The sequence below is a fragment of the Mixophyes fleayi genome, chromosome 4 (genome assembly GCF_038048845.1).
Source record: "Mixophyes fleayi isolate aMixFle1 chromosome 4, aMixFle1.hap1, whole genome shotgun sequence".
In the NCBI taxonomy this organism is placed as follows: Eukaryota; Metazoa; Chordata; class Amphibia; order Anura; family Limnodynastidae; genus Mixophyes; species Mixophyes fleayi.
In genome coordinates this window covers 187489575-187509263 of record NC_134405.1, presented here as the reverse complement: position 1 = coordinate 187509263, position 19689 = coordinate 187489575, and the positions used below count along the sequence as shown (strand labels likewise).

At 36.8% G+C, this 19689-nt stretch overlaps 1 protein-coding gene across 4 annotated transcripts in view; it reads right to left on the bottom strand.

The window, feature by feature from the left end:
• TFEC (transcription factor EC) overlaps window positions 1-19689 on the bottom strand; it is a 99705-nt gene that overhangs the window by 28029 nt on the left and 51987 nt on the right. Inside the window, exon 1 of one of the 4 annotated variants that reach the window (XM_075208993.1) lies at window positions 256-428. The exons of the other annotated variants lie outside the window; for them this stretch is intronic. Within the exon in view, the coding sequence (XP_075065094.1) occupies window positions 256-288 (33 nt within the window). The 5' untranslated portion in view covers window positions 289-428. Of the gene's footprint in view, window positions 1-255; window positions 429-19689 lie in introns of those variants that run through there. 4 annotated transcript variants of the gene reach the window in all.

Below are 19689 nucleotides of genomic sequence, written 5' to 3'. Positions count from 1 at the left end.
ATAAATAATATAAATGAAAAAAGCTAAAATAAAAGATATTGTAGAAGAAACAGAAGTAATATTACAGTAAGGTCTACTTTGTACACATATCCAGTGTTATCTCTACAAAAGCCACCAAATGTAGTCCATAGTCACAAATTTGCTTTTATGTACTTATGTGATCACATAATGAAACAGCATTTAATATATATATATATATATATATATATATATATATATATATATATATATACCAAGAACATCTATACTCCTTACCTCATAGTATGAACAGTCAGTTAAATGAGGCATTTTTCACAACTTAAGATAGGAAATGTCTCAGTTCAGTCCTAGCGATGGAGGTACCAACCACACAGTCCTCTGGAGGTTGCAGTTCAATAGGGACAATGTTTGAACTCAGTGGGACTTTATAATCTTACTAAGCATGATAAAGGATCTAATTGGATACAACGAGGCCATCCTTTGATTGTAAAGACTGACAGTTACTTCAAATAGCTCTGTTTCTCGTAGATGTCACATTCCTTTAATTTAACCACGACAGGAATAGTAGATGCAACATAAACTGTATTGTCAATTGAGTCTTGCATCTTTAGTCCAGTAGGCTTTTCGATGGTTAATTGTAAACTTGGACTAATAAATTCCTCTCAAGTGCTCCATGTGTAAGCATTTTTTAATATACCCTTAATGATCATCAGTAGTAATTCTTGATTTACAACACATATTTCTCTCTCTGCTGTGCCCCAATTACACAGTCTATTTATAATTCCCCTAACATACATTAACATGCATAAGTAATCCACAGGAAATATTTTGCATATAAATGAAGTTCATTTTGTCATCGCTTGGTACTAGTTAGCTATTTACAGCTAGTCAGTTGACATTTTTACTATTACTTTACATTTTGCCTATTAAGGACTTTGAAAGAAACATGAAAAAATTAAGCCTTCTAATAAAGATTAAATGTGTTGCTAAGTATATGATTATAAATGTAGAAATAAGAACATTCAAATTTTATAAATTATTTTGTGATGTAAAAAGGTATTTTTAGTAACACAAAGATCCTCATTATAAAAGTGCAAGTTATTTCCACTGTAATACCACGGAGTAAGATTGTTTTTGTGCTAAAAATATGGAACATTTGGTGTTTTTTCTTTAGCACTTTTTTTATAATCTAATACTATTAACTGGTATAACAATGTGGATGTATAAGCTTAGTTTCCTATGGAGGTAAATTTGACACCCCAGTTTCCTTATCCCAGGTTGATTGCATCACTACTCTAGTCTGCACTGTTTGGGGAACCCTCTTCTCGTATCTAACTCTGAGTTTGTGACTTTCCACTAGCCTCCATTCATGTCCTCACATCGTGCCATTTCCCCTGTCACGTACAGCCCTAGGCACTAAGGTACTCACACAAACACACAGGTAACTGCCTCCCACAGCATGCTCATCTCCTAAAATAATCTATGCTAGTACTGAACATTGTGATTATATTATTGGAACATGTTCCACTCTCTATCTCTGCCCACTTGAAAACTAGGGACCTTGAACATGCAGATTAAAAAGACACCTTAAAAATGTTGATTGCTTAATAGTAACAAGTTGCTATTGAAAAGAAATCTAACCTTAAAGGGACACTATCAACACAATCAGATATCATTTAAAATTATGTTAAAACTCAGCAGTTATGTGCTACTTGATAATTTAAGTTAACATTTTTAGGATAACCATTGTTTGCACAAACCATTTCACTGTTTTACTGCTGTCTTCTTCATCAGTCTTAGGGGTTTGTCTTTTTTCTATAGTAGATGCTAGTTTTGTCCATAGCCCTGGTAGTGTGAGCCAGGCTAATTAAATTAATAGAGCAAGATCTATCACTAAGATATACCTAATTGCTGTGGATTTTGGTACATAGAAATAATAAATCTATAAATCAGAGAAAATGTTGACATTTTATGTTTGTAACATTGACTACAAGGAACTAACCTACATTTAAGTACATAACTAAAAAAATATGTCATGACATTACCCCTTTATGGCTAGGCCAATGGTTCCCAAAATGTGAGTCGCAGCTCCCTGGAGTGTCGTGCTGATCTCACAGGGGTGCCACGGCCAGGGTCAGTGGTAAGCAAGGCGGGGGGCTGCTGGGTAATTATTTTGGCTTAGGGGTGCCTTTAAAAATTATGGAGACCCTAAGGGTACCTCGAAATAAGAATGTTTGAGATCCACTCAAATCTCTCCTAATTTCTTACATTTTTAATTTATTTGTTGAAAAATCTTCATCTCAAGAATGTAATGTGATAAAGCGCAAGCATCACTTTGTTTTAAAGAATCACAGGCTTTATTTTTTTTGTTTTCTTTTATCATTTTAATGATTTAAAGGAATTAACTGATATAAATATTTCACCAATTTAGTGCTGGGGTCATGAGTTTGATTCCAACCAGGGCCCTATGTGTGTGGAGTTTGTATAATTTACACCCGTGGTGACATAAGTTCCTCCAAGTGCCCCGGTGTCCTGCCACAGTCCGAAAACATACTGGCAGGTTACCTGGCTCTGTAGTGTGTGTATGTGTGGCGTGTGTGGTAGGGAACTTAGAATGGAAGCTCCACTGAGGCAGGGACTGATGTAAATGACTACAATCCTTTGGAAAGTGCTGTGTATTATGATTGGGGCTATATAAATAAATAATAGTAAATAATAATTGGTTAGAAAGAAAGTGTTATTATATCACAATGCTCATTCCTTGTTATATTTACCAAACCTTTACTTGCTCCATAATTTAAGCTTTGGGTAAAAGTGATGACAATTTATTCTGTTAATTTGTGCATGGCAAAAAATATTTTTACAAACTTTAGAATGTTATATTACCTTTAAATTTTTTCTTAATTATCATACATAATGTGTTAAAGACACCCACTCACTGTTTAGAAGATGTATCTGTTTCGTTATGCTTACTTGTAACAAATTGTAATTACTTCCCATATGTTTTATATTGAAAACTATTTTGTTAGAGCAGGTTAGAGTAGTTTAAGGGCATTGTATTTCCAAGTGAATTCCTATATTTTAATTGGCTATGGACTAATAAAACAAATTAATTGATCAGTTAGGGCCCTTATGTAGAGTCAGATGCAGTCTAACGTGCTGCTCCTTGACTGAGTCAGATCTCCTCCTTGCACTTCTCTATGCTTAGTGAGGCGGAAGGGGGAGGTAGTGGGCGAGCCTAGCAATGTGAAGGCGTGTTCACGCTCTTTACGTGCTACACTGAGTTGGAAGCAGATGGGTCTCTAGGAGATGTACCTGTTGCGGGTGCTTTCTCCTAGTGCAAGATCTGTGCTGATGCTGATGACCCTCAGCACAGACCTTGATGTATTAAAAAAAGAAAACAAATAATTAAATAAATAAAAAACAAAGCATGCCTCCTCATCCCAAAACAATTTAATCAACCCTAGTGCTACCAGCCTAGGCTGGTACTCCCAAAATTGGGGGGTGGGGGGGGGGGAAGCATGGGCTACCCATGAATTTACTATTACCAGCACTACTAGGCTGTGCAAAGATATATAATTTTAACTAACTTACTAACTTCTTTCTATCTGTATTATTTTCTATCACACTACACCCCAGTAGGATAAAACAGATATTTGGGGACACTATAAATATATTTTTCATCTTGTAGCATCTGTATGTTTGCTCTAACTTAAGGTCATATAATAGTTACAATGCAAGCTGAAACAAATACTTAAATTTATATTAATTTATATTATGAGATCTATTATTATCTGGGTGTTTTTAGACCTAGTAGCTCACTTTCCTGTTGGAGGGGGCCCATGCGACATCATGCGGTGACCAGTTGTTGTAATATTTGCTAGTTGTCTCTCTGAGTTTGTCTATCTAGAGCTGCCATTGAGATTCCAGTTCTAGGTGTGCAGCCACCATTCCTATGCACTGTATTTTTTACATTATATAGGTTTGACATGCATGCTTAAAGTAAAAAAGTCTTGAGCAGGTGTTTGTTGGTTAAAGTGTGTATGTGGTAGGTCTGCTTTAAGAGCCTCATTTAAAGTCGGATGCAAGTCCCTCTGTTGAGCGCAAAAAACACTTTTGGCCAAAGATCCATCTCAGTTTGCACTCCAACTGAGACGGATCTCCCCGTTTCACCTCTCTGCGCATAGAGAGGTGGAATGGGGGAGGTAGTGGGCGAGTCTAGCAATGCAAAGATGTGTTCATGCACTTTACATGCTATTTTGAGTTGAAAGCAACTGCAAATAGGTCTCTAGCAGATGTATCTTTTGCGGGTGCTTTCAGCTGGTGCAAGAGACTTTGATGTATTAAAAAAACAACGTAAAAATAATTTAATTTAAAAAAAAAGATGCGCACCCCAACATAACCAACCCTTCTGCTGTTTTGGGGAGAGAAAAGAACAATTTGTATTTTTTTGTAATTTTTTTTTTAATGTATCTGCTTTACAGGGCGCTGTGCATGAAACACTTGCACACCGGCTCATAAGGCGGATGAAGAGGTGTGTTTGTGCAATTTTCACAGTATTCTAAGTCACACGGATCTAAGGATCCTTGAAACTCTAAATACGGTGTAAATTGCGGGATGTAATTTACACTTACGATTTCAGTATAAATTGCATCCGACTCTAAATGAGGTCCTAGGTCTATCAATGATGTCCCAAGAGCAGTGGGAAGTAACAGTGGAGCAGGTACAAGATTTATATGTTGCTATATTTTGCCAACTTGGCTAAATAAAAATAAATATATTAGATATATTCATAGAGTTTAACAGTGATGGTTATATCTGATAGCTACCAGTCGCAGTCAGAGTAAGACCGCATGGAGCCCTAGGTAAGATATACCTCTCCTTCTGTCAGGAGTAGCTCAACACACAACATAAGTGACGGGTAGCAGAGGTTATGAGGGCATGCAATGCTTTATTGTTACAAAACTGATGTATCAGGCATGTTCTGCATTGTAAGTTGGTGAAGGTCTAGTAAAATGAAGCCTTTGTAGACTCGGGAGACTAGAAACAACTCACCTTCTCCTTTCTATATTCCCAACTCTCTGCCCTCAGAGGGCCTCATGGAAAACATAAAAAAGGTGCTATGTTAAAGGGGGCCTCTCAGTGAATTGTCCCTGATTTCAGTCTTATTAGAAAAAGTTACAGATGTCAGAAGTATAGGACATATTTTCATGTGATTTGATGTTGATTATGTTTTATGTTTTTACAAGTAGCTCCTGCTGTTATCTACATATTGTAACTTCCAAATATGTCAGAGAAACAACCTTATCATCTCTTTCAACCATAAAATATTGAATATAACAGAACCAATGACTAAAGCATACCATGTCCAGCAAAGATCACAATCAAAAAGTTAACTCCACAGAGTAATATGCTTTGTCTATAATTCAATTACAATCTTATACAGATACTTCAACCCTAATTTTAGACACTGTTGGTATAAAATATTGGTTAGCCATCAGTGTTATTAACTCTTCTCACTTTTAGTAGAAACTATATGAAAGCAAATTACTATAACATGCTTTTCAGTTGTAACTATTCTGTGGTCACTTTGCTCAGTTCTGTGTAGAACTCTTTAGCTGAACATTCTCAGTTTGTCCATTAAGAACTCTCTCAGGTCACAATATTGCAGTGAATTAATGCAAATACATAAATTAATTTTGGCTTAGATTTCTCACAAACCTATCTTCAACATGTACAGTTTTTTCCATACCTTTTAATGTTAGACATGTTACATGCTTCATGGATATTTGTTTTTATATAATTGTAATGCTTTGATTTATTGTATAATTTAATGCAATCATTTATTTGGATTGTCCGTGTGTTTAACATTTCCCTTTTGCTATTGTTGTATAATTGTCAGTGTTTAACAGATACCCTGTTGTTGGATCTGCCTTTAAAAGTGTATTGTTTTGAAAATGAATATAATGTCTAATTTGGTGATTTGGTAATTTTTAGTATAACCATGTTGCTATACCATGCATGCTATTTCTAGAGTGTTTGTGAGTGACAATATCAAAAGCTGAGCATGTATCTTTGTCTTATATTACGTCTAAGTGGATCCCAAACTTTCTCAGTTTGAGGCAGTCCATACATTTTTTCAAGGCACCCCAAAGCCAAAATAATTATTAAGTAGTCCCCTGCCTTGCTTACCACTGGCCCTGGCTGTGGCACCCCTGTGAGATCACCGCGGCACTCCAGGAAGCCGCGGCACACAGTTTGGAAACCACTGCTCTAAGGCATACTACAGTATATCACACCATAAGGCACATCCATGTTTGTTCCACGTATGTAAGATGCCTTCAAAAATTATTGGGCTCAGTGTAATCTTTTCAATTCACTTTTTTCTTAATATATCCTCTGCTTGTTGCAATGCAGTTGAATAAACTAGATCAAAAAATAAGTGTATTTTAATAAAAGTTATATGACACAGCTGCAATTTTAGGTTATATTGCTTATACTCTTCTTTGGTTTGCTGAATTCTCCAAGAGACATTGTTCTGTGTTGTGTAACATCCTCTTACATCTCCTAAATATAGAAAACCACCAGTTTAACATTTGTCTGCATGTGTCTGGTTTTCAATTCCCTCAGCATTTCCACAGACACCTGTAAAATCTCTCTGGGATGCTATAGTAAGCAAAATTATTTGGTTCTTGTAATAATGGTTATTGTTGACTCTTTTTATTTTGAGTAAATGGTAGTTATTAAAAGTAATTAATATAAGGGTTTCATTTATGTAAAATTTAGTACTTCTAAGCAAATAAGAAAAGGTAATTTTATATTTTTATGGGCTCATAAACTATTTATAGCTCTATAACAACCCAGAGGCATATATTGCTTCTATGCATTTGTCAGCGGTAAACCAGTAAGTTCTATATAATACATGAGAAGTCTATATTTGTGAAATAGATTCTCATCTAGAAGGCAGGATATTAATTGTGCTGGACTTTAGGGAGGCAACCAATAGGACAGCAGCAAATGTGCTCATTCACGTAAAAGATGTGTGATCTAAGCCAAATATGAAATATAATCACTTCCCTAGTTCATTGCATTACCCAACTTTTCCCGACAAACTTGCCTATTTCCACAATGTCACCAATCAAAATGCTTCCTATGGTCTTCAACTTTCATTTTTATTTTTATTCTTGTCCTTGTTACTCTATCCCACTTTGTTATTCAGGGCACTTCTGTGCTGGTAAAGGAGTGTCATAAGTAATGTCTTGAATATAAGACCAGGCCCAAACAATCATGTTGGAAGGAAATCCAGAGGCAAGAGTTACAGGCACCATTCTGACAGAAGGGAGGGTTATGCTTGGCTGCAGGGGATGGGTTAGTGGTGAGTGGGAGCATGATTTTCAGGATGCTTTTAAAGAGACAGATAAAGTAAAAAAAAAAAAGGAGTATATTTTATATAGGAGGCATGGGTTCATTCACCCTGGTTCATTTAAAGGCTTTGCAACATCTAATAAATATTGGTGGTGGCTGCTAAAAACAAATCAGCCATCTGTCCATATGTCCAAGAGATGTGATAATTATGCCTCAGTCACAAGGAACAAACCATCATTTACAATTCTTTCATTCTGCTCCTTGCTCTGACAGGTGATGTTAAAGCAAATCCTCTCTCCAAGGGGCAGATTCAATTATTACCGTTACTACGGTAATTTTAACACGGATCTTTGCTCGTGGCTCAAAGAGCTGCGAGCAATAATCAGCATTGAAATTACCGTATTAACAGTAATAATGCGCAGCAATTACCATAGTAACGGTAATTGTGCGCATCCCACATTGCTATAAAGAACAACTCAGAGAATTGAATCTCCCCCAAAATGTCCAGGGCTGCCAAAAGGAATTAAGGGCCCCGGAACAGCAACTTCACTGGGGCCCCCTTATAGTTGAGTATGGTAAAAGATTTGCATTGCTGCAAAACTGGGTATGGTCATACAATTGTGGGTGCGACTGTGCATCATTGGGGGTGTATCTAGCAGATGAAAAGCACCAGGCCACTACCCTACAGAAAAATGCATTACTCACACATGCCCCCTCTGCCCAGCAGCTTTGCTCACACATGTCCCTTCTGCCCATATGCTTTAATCACACGTGCCTCCCTCTGTCCACATGCTTTAGTCACACATGCCCCCCTCTGCTCACTTGCTTTAATCACGCATGCACCTCTCTGCCCACATGCTTTAATCATACATTCCCCTTTCTGCCCACATGCTTTAATCACACTTGCCCCCCCTCTGCCCACTTCCTTTAATCACACATGCCCCCTCTCTGCCCAGCAGTTATAGTCACACATGCCCCCTTCGCTGCCCAGCAGTTATAGTCACACATGCCCCCTCTCTGCCCAGCAGCTATAGTCACACATGCCCCCTCTCCCGCACCTTTAGTCACACATGCCCTCTCTTTGCCCAGCACCTTTAGTCACACATGCCCCCTCTCTGCCCAGTACCTTTAGTCACACATGCCCCCTCTCTGCCCAGTACCTTTAGTCACACATGCCCCCTCTCTGCCCAGTACCTTTAGTCACACATGCCCCCATCTCCAGCACACCTTCTTCTTACCTTATTCTCCACTGCACAGCACACAGGACGGGAAGATATCCATCAGCCCATCCGCACTGAGTACCATGTGACTGCTGCAGTCACATAACCTGGCGTCTGAACGTACCCCAGCTGAAGGGGATTTAGCCACTACTGATCCCCCCAGCACTCGCGACACCCACGAGCAAAAAAGAAAAAAGTACTTTAAAAATATATTTTTTTTTAAAAGATGGGTCTCCAGGTCTCCAGTGGGGCCCGAGCCCGGGAAATTTGTACCCCCCCCCCCGCCTCTAGGCAGCCCTTCAAATGTCAATATTGCTGGCAGCTCCCCCAAAAGAATCTGTCACTCATGTATATATTTGTAGTTTAATTCTTAAACTAGAAAACTTATAACACTGACAAATTTCATCAACACATGCTAAATCCCACAGAACTAAGAATTTAATAGTGCTATCAGGATGCTGCTAGTATCAATATGAATGATGCAATGTTCTGTTTGGTCCCTCAAAGCTCTGTTCTGGGACCATTACTGTTTTCTGTATTTATAGTGACTTATCATTACATTGTAAATTATCCTTATCATTAGTCTGTAAACTAGCTTCTATACATATGTACTGTGATGGTCACAGGCTTAGTGGGGCTGATCAGCCACCTGTTCAGGCCTGGGAACATAGGATCCTCCCACAGGATTCAAAAGGTGTGGTTACACACCTGTCTGCAGCCCCAGCATAGAGCCCAGATTAGGCTCATACAGCTGAGTACAGACCTGCAGGTGACAGGAGCAGTGTGTCTTACAGGAGGCACTACTGGAGCGAGGTTCAGCAGGCTACCCAGTACAGGTCAGAGAGAGGCATGCAAAAACAGATCTCTGGAGAGAGCTGAAGAGACATCCAAGTGAGGGGATGTGGAGCAGTAGGAAGAAGCTCAGAGGAACTGAGCAAAGTGCCCAGGCTTAGGCCAGTGTTTGACCTGCAGAGAGAGTGCAGACAAATGGCCTGAGTCATTAAGGAGCGCAAAGCAAAAAAAAAGGAGTAACTTTGCACCTTGACAAAACCATGTTGCATTGGAGGTGAAGATAAACTTAAAGGGCCTGAGTCATTAAGGAGAGCATGGCAGAAAAAGTATTAAATTTGATACTGGACAAACCATGTTACAATGCAAGGGGTGCAAATTAGTTTATTATTTTGCACATAACGAAAATACTGGCTTTTTTTGTCATGTAACACACAAATACTTGCTAACTTTATTTTTACACTGAAATTTAAAGTTGATTTAGGATATGCCCTACTGCAACTATAAATCTCTCCCCACATTTCAAAATTACCTCCCCCTCCAATACAACATGGTTTTGCCAAGTTGCAAGGTTACTCCTTTTTTTTGCATTGCTCTCCTTAGTGACTCAAGCTCAAAATGTGGGGACAGATTTAAGTTGGGGTAGGGCATGTCCTAGATCAACTGTATATTTTAGTGTAAAAATAAAGCTATCAAGTATTTGGGTGCTACATGAATAATTAGACAATATTTAACTTGTATACAAAATAATAAACTAATTTGCATCCCTTGCATTGTAACAACCTTTGTCCAGGATTAAATTTACTTCTTTTTTTTGCCTTGCTCTCTTTAAAGACTGCAGCCCTAAGTCTGTTTGATATAGTGATTGGCTACATAGGGTTCAAAAAGTGAGGCAGTGGACTGAATAGGGGCTAGTTGTTTTTTCTGATTCTTTATGCTGTCAATTAAAGCATTTTTATGTTTAATGTTTAAGTTTGCAGGCTGTAGAAAATTAACTGGAACCCAAACATACAGTACTGACTGAAAGGCTTTTACCAGATTTAACTCCCTAGTCAATCCGGTTACATTACACTGATGACACAATCTTATATGTGTACAGCTCGAAATCCTCTGACCGTAATAAGGTACTTCAATCTGATTTTTCTCAAGTGGAACAATGGAAAATTCAGAACAAACCTTTTGAACTCCAATAAAACAACATCTTTGTTACTGTGGACAAAGCTATACTTGCAAAGTCTATTGCACCTGATCAACGGTTTAAAGCCTGATCCTCACATTTTCTTTGCATATAGACAACTTGACATCCAAAATATATACAAAACTGGGCTTCCTCCTCTAAGTTTCATGCATTTGACATATATAAGGCCTTGTGATTTTATATGAACTATTTATTTCTAGCTTCTCTGTCTAAATTCTAATATCCCTATATTTATGTGTGTGTGGATCCATTATCCTCGATAGTTCTGTTAGTTTTGTACCCTCAGCTTGTGCTGATTTGGACCTGTCATGATGTTCCCTTTCAAAGTCACAGTGCTCTATTGCATACAGGAAATAAGTCTCTGCCACAAATATCATTTGTTTTGTCATTCGGCTATTGTGTAATGGAGGGTAAAAGCATCCATGGATTCTATCGTTTCATCAAAAGTAAGAGTCTTATTTGGTATTTCATATAGATAGGGATACACATGCAAATGACTAAATTCACTGACTAGAGAGATACATCAGAACATCATGTTCTGATGCCACCCACCCTTAATCCCACCTACAGAGCTCAGGCCTTTGACTCACATTTGACAGGGGACATTAGTTGTTTACAATGCCAGGGACTGAAGCTTATATCTTCATTGTGCAATTTTTTCTAAAAACGAAACCCAAGACACAGAAACTTTTTTTTTCCCTTTAGCTATGCCACAATAATATTAAACAAAGAGTTGCTAGCTTCCATGAGTTTATCGTAAAGATTTGTTGCATGTCTTTATTCAGCAGATGGAAGGCAATGCTGAATTCTATCATTAATTTTGTATCAGCTATAATTCCATATATTAACTTAACTGATTATTTTAATACGCTATCCCTATTCTAATTGGTAAATGACCTCAAAGGTCATCCCACACTGATCACTTATGACAAGTAGCAGCTAATGTCCCAATGACATAGACTTTATGTGGCTTGAGCCCTAATTTTACCAAACATATATGAATAAGTATGCACTTTTTATATAACTTCTGCTTTTTTAAATAAACTAGGATAATTTCATTTTACGTGATGATATTCGATTCCCATTTTTTTAAATAAAACTACAATCTAGTAACATTTTTTCAAACTATTACTTAATTACAACACATTACATTACACTTAAATTAATATGAAGAATATCCACTGTCAGGTCTAGTGAAAATGTCCTGTTAGGACAACTACATTTCTACATAGTAGCACTAGAAAAGCTGAGTCTGCAAGACAATAGTGTGATAAATATAATGAGTCCTGTCTCGCTTAGTCAGGTTCTCAGACCTCTGCTACACCTACTGCTGACAATTCAGATTATGTCTACATAATCTCTTTCAGTTGTCAGTGTGTAAGCTTCATGACTGCTTGGTGTGTTACTGACAGCAAACTCTGTATGGAATAGGACAAGGATAAGTTTCTTTATTTTGCTTGATGGGTCCTAGACGTAGACTTAGTTCTATAGTTATAAAATAAAAATGAGTGAATAAAGTTCTTGTACCCAGAATTTGCACCAATACAAGTAATAATGTAAAGTCTTTTAACACTAAGTTTGTATAGCTAGCCATTTTATTCCTAGGAATCCAATAGGTTTTATCTCATGCATGCAAAAATACAAGTCTGAGCCAGCTGAACAAAATCTTTACCTTCTATAAACAAAAATTAAAGTAATTATCAGATTTTGATTCCAAAAAAGCGCGTGTTGATAAAACCACCCATATGACATGTCATGATATTTTCACACAACGTGTCAGGACTGGGGCTCCAAAGCACTGTATGAGGATTTATAATTCAAATACATTTGGTAGATTTGCAGCTGGACTGTGGCAAAGGAAATTTAGGTGGAGTTCAATATAATGAAATTGAGGTATCTTGATGAGTAGTGATATCATGCAGGTGCTGAGGCGCCTACCTGTGGCTATAAGTTCCCGTCAATGCAAAGCCACTTACCCAGATTATTGAGTATATCTGGCTAGTTTGCAGATACCTGTTTCTTTGTGCATCTGACCCAGCCTCCATTTGACTACTGTTTAATTGCTGTCTGCCATACTTATATGGCTATTTGTGAAGATCACCTGTTATTGCTGAAATAGTTTCTGTCTGCCTCTTACCTGGCATGCTATTGCATATATGATATATGAGTATGTGAATATGTTAGTATATAATGTATGACTAAAGCATTTTCAGATCAACTTTACATCATCATAGCAGATTTGCTGTTCCTGCTGTACCTGCCATAGATAGTGGAATGTATTACTGCATTTACAGAGATTGATGTTGGGAATTACCAATCATTGGGGTGAAATTCTGTATGTATCTATTGACAAAGTCCTCACTGTTATGTACACATTTGAAAGATTATAAGTTCATAAACATCCCCATAAAGGTTGTGTTAAATGAATTAAAACTAAATAAAGGCACAATTTCAAATACTGAACTTGTGTGACATAAATTCACAAATTTAAATGATTATATTATAATAATATTTGCTGTAGAATAAATTATTAATAGTGGGTAAAGCAATAATTTTGGTTTAAAAATGCTGGTGTATAAATACCTCTTTGACAAAATATTAATGTAAGTCCTGCCACTACTTACAGTCATGGCCAAAAGGTTTGAAAATCATCATCATCATCATCATCAGCTATTTATATAGTGCCATTAATTTTGCAGCACTGTACAGAGAACTCATTTACATCAGTCCTTGCCCCATTGGAGCTTACAGTCTAAATTCCCTAACATACTCACACACACAGATAGAGACAGAGAGAGAGACTAAGGTTAATTTGATAGTAGCCAATTAACCTACCAGTATGTTATTGGAGTGTGGGAGGAAACCGGAGAACCCGGAGGAAACTCATGCAAACACAGAGAAAACATGCAAACTCCACACAGATAAGGAGAATGACACAAGTATTGGTTTTCACAAACTTTGCTGCTTCAGTGTTTTTAGATCTTTTTGTTAGATGTTGCTATGGTATACTAAAGTAAAGTTACAAGCATTTCATAAGTGTCAAATGCTTTTATTGACAATTACATTAAGTTTATGCAAAGAGTCAATATATGCAGTGTTGACCCTTCTTTTTGAAGACCTCTGCAATTCATCCTGGCATGCTTTCAATCAACCAAATGAAATGACAATCGGCACTTTGGAACAACTGTCGTTAATCGTGTAAGTCTGTCCCACATACTGACTGATGGCCGCCCATTCTTGCCTAATCAAGGCTTGGAGTTTGTCAGAATTTGTGGTTTTTGTTTGTCCACCCGCCTTTTAAGGATTGACCACAAGTTCTCAATGGGATTAAGGTCTGGGAAGTTTCCCGGCCATGGACCAAACATTTCGATGTTTTGATCCTCGAGCCACTTAGTTATCACTTTGATAATGCTGGAAGAGACATTGTCCGTCACCAAACTTTTCTTAGATGGTTGGGAGAAGTTGCTCTTGGAGGATATTTTGGTAGCATTCTTTATTCATGGCTGTGTTCTTAGGCAAAATTGTGAGTGACCCTACTCCCTTAACTGAGAAGCAACCCCACACATGAATGGTCTCAGGATGCTTTACTGTTGGCATGACACAGGACTGATGGTAGCGCTCATCTTTCCTTCTCTGGACAAGCGTTTTTCCAGATGCCTCAAACAATCTGAAAGGGGGTTCATCAGAGTAATTGACTTTACCCCAGTGCTCAGCAGTCCAATCCATGTACCTTTTGCAGAATATCCGTTTGTTCCTGATGTTTTTCCTGGAGTGAAGTGACTTCTTTGCTGGCCTTCTTGTCACCAGGCCATCCTCCAAAAGTCTTTGTGTCATTCTCAAAACTTTGGGCCATGACTGTACAATGTGTCTTTCTAGATATTTCCCTTAGTAGTAGGCACAGTAAAGTACACAATAATGAAGAGTTGGATCAATATCTATAGAAAATTTGTCTACCCTGTTTTTACTTCTTTAATAGGCTAGGAACACACTGGAAATTTTTCTGATTAATCTGTTATCGACTATGATTGTGCCTACGACTGAAATTCCGACTGGTCAAGCGATTCATGCATACACACTGCACGGGATTTACCTTCATATCTGTACTCTTAATCTGGTCCTATAGTCTTTTAGAGGATGACAGCACAATATGCATTTATTCATTCTTGTCACACTGATTAAAGACGCCTTGTTATAGCTATTCATATGTCCTTACAAATTTCGTTAGCTTCTGTGACTCTGAAACAAAATATTTAGTCTCAATGAGCGACCAAACTATGCCATCTACAGCACTCTCTACATTTAGTCACCTGGACATGTTCATTGCTGTCATCGGCTAAAAAGACCATGACTCACAAAACTCTATGGAGATCGAAATCATGAGTACAAAATACAAACACATTACATGATCAGAAGGTGATTGGAACGAGATTATTAAACAGTACGACCAACCAAATGAATCGACAATCGGCACTTTGGAACGACCGTCGTTAATCGCGTAAGTATACACACTAACGCGATATGTGGCAGAGCGGTAATTTATCGGGTGATTAGCCTGATAATTGGATGAAAATCCTCCAGTGTGTATCTAGCCTAAGGACAAGGGCCCTACATCTTTAGGCGCATCAAGCCACTGCTAAGATATTTGAGAACTGACAAGATTTACCAGATGTGGTTGTAAGTTTTTTTGCTATTTCCATCTCATTCGGAGTATATTGAATTGTAAGAATTGTAATATATCATGCTTCCAATGCCTTATACAAGTTTTTTAGAAAGCCATTCTTGTCTACATATAGATCTCCAGCCAACCCTGTGTCGCAGTGACCATTACACTGGGAAAGAGGCCACAGCCAATGCAGTTTTGATCCCACAGATAAAACATGACATGATGTTTTTAGGCATGGGGGGTACTAATGTTACCTTTCTTTCAACTTGTTAATCGGCCACCTGTGCCTTGAAATCATTTACAATAAAAAAATAGCAAAAATGTCTTACATTATGTATGCATAATTAAAGTGTGACAAATATTTTTTTTATTATACCACGCCCCCTCCATCTTACTAGAAGAATGGAGAGCTCTCCATTAATGCCATTCAGACCCTGTGAAATAGCGCAGTGGATTAATTCCATTCTTAGTCCAGAGAAGCACTCTGTGGAATATATAAAATATCAAATAAACAATATAAAAGTAATAATAATAAAATAAATGTAAAAAATGTTTTCATCCTTTATACTGACCAAATAGTATAAGGTATTTAAAGACAATAACATCCATAAAGGTAACAAACAAAAATAAAAAATAAACAAATATATACTTAATAGATACATAACTATTTTAAAAAATAAAAGTTGTCACGTAAAAGGTTGGGATCATATTCTTAAAAATGAAAAAGCAACTCTGAGTCTAGAAATTACATTTCTTACATTCTTTTGTTTGAGTGTGGGCAGTAAATTAGCTGTCTCAGGCTGTCCAGTCAACCCATATCATTCAAATTTTGAATTAGTTTAAATCCTTGTCACAGGCATTTCACATCTAAAAGAATGTCTTTTATCTACCAGGTAGATCAACTGTTGAGACAATGTCCTAACTAGAAAATGATTTTAAGCTGACTCTAAATCTTATTATGTAGTGGTTAATAGAACAAGCTTTTAGACAGGATTTTTTTACAACCAAAATAATATTTTAAAAGGCAAGGAACACACAGACACACACACACAGACAAACACACACACACACACACACTTGTATTCTACTAACGTTTCAATTTCTAATTGATTGCCTGATTGATTACGGTACACAAAGCAAATGTAAAATTTTTCCTCACTTGCAAACTCCTTTATGTTCACACTGGTCTATGATGTTGTAAATTCATTCTACTGTGTAGCCTACAGATAATTATTTAATGGTTATTCTTTGAATTATACAACCAAAGACAAGCATATTGGATGACGGTATTAATTTGAACTGAGATATGGGTTATATTCATAAACATTTCCATGTATAATACATGTCGCTTTTGAGGTTTTTAAAATTCTCTGTGATTTTTTAAATGAGATTCCCAGTTACAGGTGGAATAGACTCCTTAGGGTTGTGGATGTCTCCAAAAGAAACAATTTCAATTTAAAGATGCACTATCACCTGTACGAAGATTTTACTAATGTGCCCCTCTCCCTAGCTGGAGCCTAGGGGTCTGTTACATGGAGCTGTAATACAGATCCAGGAGATCTATTTTGTTTGCCACTTTTAAATGCTGGTGAACAAATTACAAAGCTTTATTCCCCCACTCCCCCTCCCCCCAGGTTTTGGCCAGGGCTGTAAGAAGAATGGAGGGACCCCAGGAAAAAAAAACACGTAGCAGTCTTTAAGGCTAGGGAAACAAGCAATTTAGTAAAGTTTGCATAGGTTATAGTGCAGCTTTACAATACAAGTTTGCTCTCTTTAAACGTGTAAAGTTGAGCACTTGAATCAAATTCCATCTCTACCTTCCTCCCTCCATTCCCACCTACCTCCTTCCCCCCTTCCTCCTTCCCTCATCTCCTGTCCCATTCACTTCGTGTTTTCACTTACTTCTATGTGGAGTCACTTGCATATTAGTACAGCTGACAAAATGGCTGCCTGTGCTCTGTATTGTGAATGGGAACACCCGTTAAGACACAATAACTCTAAAAAATTGAAAAAACTAAAAATGTTATGTAAATAATGATCACAATACATCTGAATGTTACGTTTATGAGGTAAAAATAATCATGGCACAACTTATGTTCCAAAAAAACAAGCCATAGCTGTAAATACAACTGCCATCCATTTAGACTTATGCATTTGAATACAAAGTTCATATATGATTTGCATGTCATATTATAATGTAATTTAGCCTTATGACATTAAACCCTTTTAAGAAGTTCAGTTCTTTTAAGAATTGATTGACTGAAGGAGCAGCTGTTCTGTGTTCTTCTTGACAAAGGTCAAGCTTTAAATATCTCACATATTTGCCACTGTCTTCTCTATTTTGGTATATGAATGACCTATAATAACTCTGACAGCTATAAATGATCATGTATGACATAAAAACTTACATTATCAGTCAAGTCTGCAAGGCATTAATAAAAATATAAATATAAATGTATTTATAGGTTTTACTAACAGCTGAATAGAATGCATTTTTAGATTTTGTGTTTATGTATTATGTATTTATATATTAACTCCTCTCTTTTATATTCATGTTGGAGACATTCATATAATATAGCATTCAACTTTTCATGGATGAATAAGAGAAAAGGGCTATATATGGTTGAAAGTCTATCTAATTCAAAATTAACAGTTGCTAGAAAGATACAAATGACAACGGCTATTATAATGGAATGATTGCTCAATGTGTATTGTTGTCTCTATTCACAGATTTTGTTGAAAATCAGTAATACACCTAGTATTATTTTTTCTAAATCTACTAATGCACTATATAATTGTTTTCGCATTTTGCGTCCAACCTTTCTTTAAAAAATATGTAGAAGATTATTAACTATAAAATAAAATGCAGCTGTTGCCCTCTAAGGGTCATTAAGGCACACATACTGAGAGCATCGTGCAGATGTTCTCAACAGCACGTAAGTCGGCTCTGCGTACTCCCGCAGTCAGCAAGGAATGGATCTCAAGATACGTTTGGTATTGACTACGGGTGTAGGTTCACTTTGCTGTACTAGATCAGACACTGCAGGATGCGTAGAATACATATGTGGGATATTAAATCTCAAATGAATGTACAGAAAAAAATATTAATCAATTAATGTTACTTAACAATAATAGAGTCATTTATGATTAGAAATGAAAATTTTATATAAAAAAAAAAAATGTTTTCTTTGAAAAAAAATTATTAGGCTATATTTATTTATGTCTACTATACATAAAATACATTTTTACAGTTGCCCCTCATTCCAGATACATGTTATAGCATGCATTTGATACTGACTCAGGACTTAAACTAGAAGCTTAGCTGGTGCAAGAGACATGGCAGAAAAACACAAGACACGCAGAGCTTCATTCCGACGAGGCTGCATTCTCTTCAGTTTGGTACACTCCCCGAAACCATAGACCATAGTAAGTGTCATTTGCATTGGCATACGCAGCGGACTTGATTTAGTTGACGGCCGAGTGTCCTCGTTCTGGACATGCACAAAAGGGAATTGCGTATGATACGCACAAAAAACAGAGATACATGCCTTAATGACTCATGCCCTAAGATTCTGCAAAATCAAGTGCTGCATATCATAAAATACAAAGTTTCAAAAGAGAAAATATATGAAATAATACAACATTATAATTGTAAATGTTCTAAGTAGCAAGTTTAAATGGTTTGCTTATTAATATAATGCATTGCAACATTTCACTTGTGTTACAACATTCATACTGCATATCCTACTTAGCCCTTGTCCCAAAGTATATGCTGGTTTAACCACCCATACCTATAATGCTCATATTAGGGAATATTGTCATGACATTAGGGCAACTATTAATGGCACTTTATTGCAGCTTGTAAATTTTTTCTCTATGCCCTCCCATTACCCCTGTGAATATGTTCCATGCCCCCCTCATAGGGATCAGACTAGGACACCTGTGAGAAGTTGTGGGTTTACCTCTTAAGGACAGTTTAGTGACATGCTATAAATGAATCTACCTAGCCCTATGTACTCTCTGAATAATTTACCCTGTATATGTCCGTCACTATATTTCTTTTCTTGTGACTGACTTAAAGGGTGAGTACACTATATTTTTCATGTAAAACAGTGATATACAGAATGTAATTATTTGATTACAATTGCACAAAGTAAGTATCTATTATAATTACATTCTTAATTTCCAATTTCAAGGAAATATGTGGATAATAAAGCCTTTTATAAAAAATATATATTACTTATAAACTTATGTATTTTTATGCAATAGTTTCTTTACTTCACATTCTTCAAACTAGTATATATTCCATAATGTCTAATTAAGGTGAACACTGTATCAGATTATTTCTTTTCTATTTTAAACAACATAACAATACCCAAGGGGAGAAACAATGGACTTGGGATTCCACTTGGTGAATGGCTCTTTAGCATTCGCTAACCAAGACCCTCAATGATGGACTAGGGAACAGGGACCTT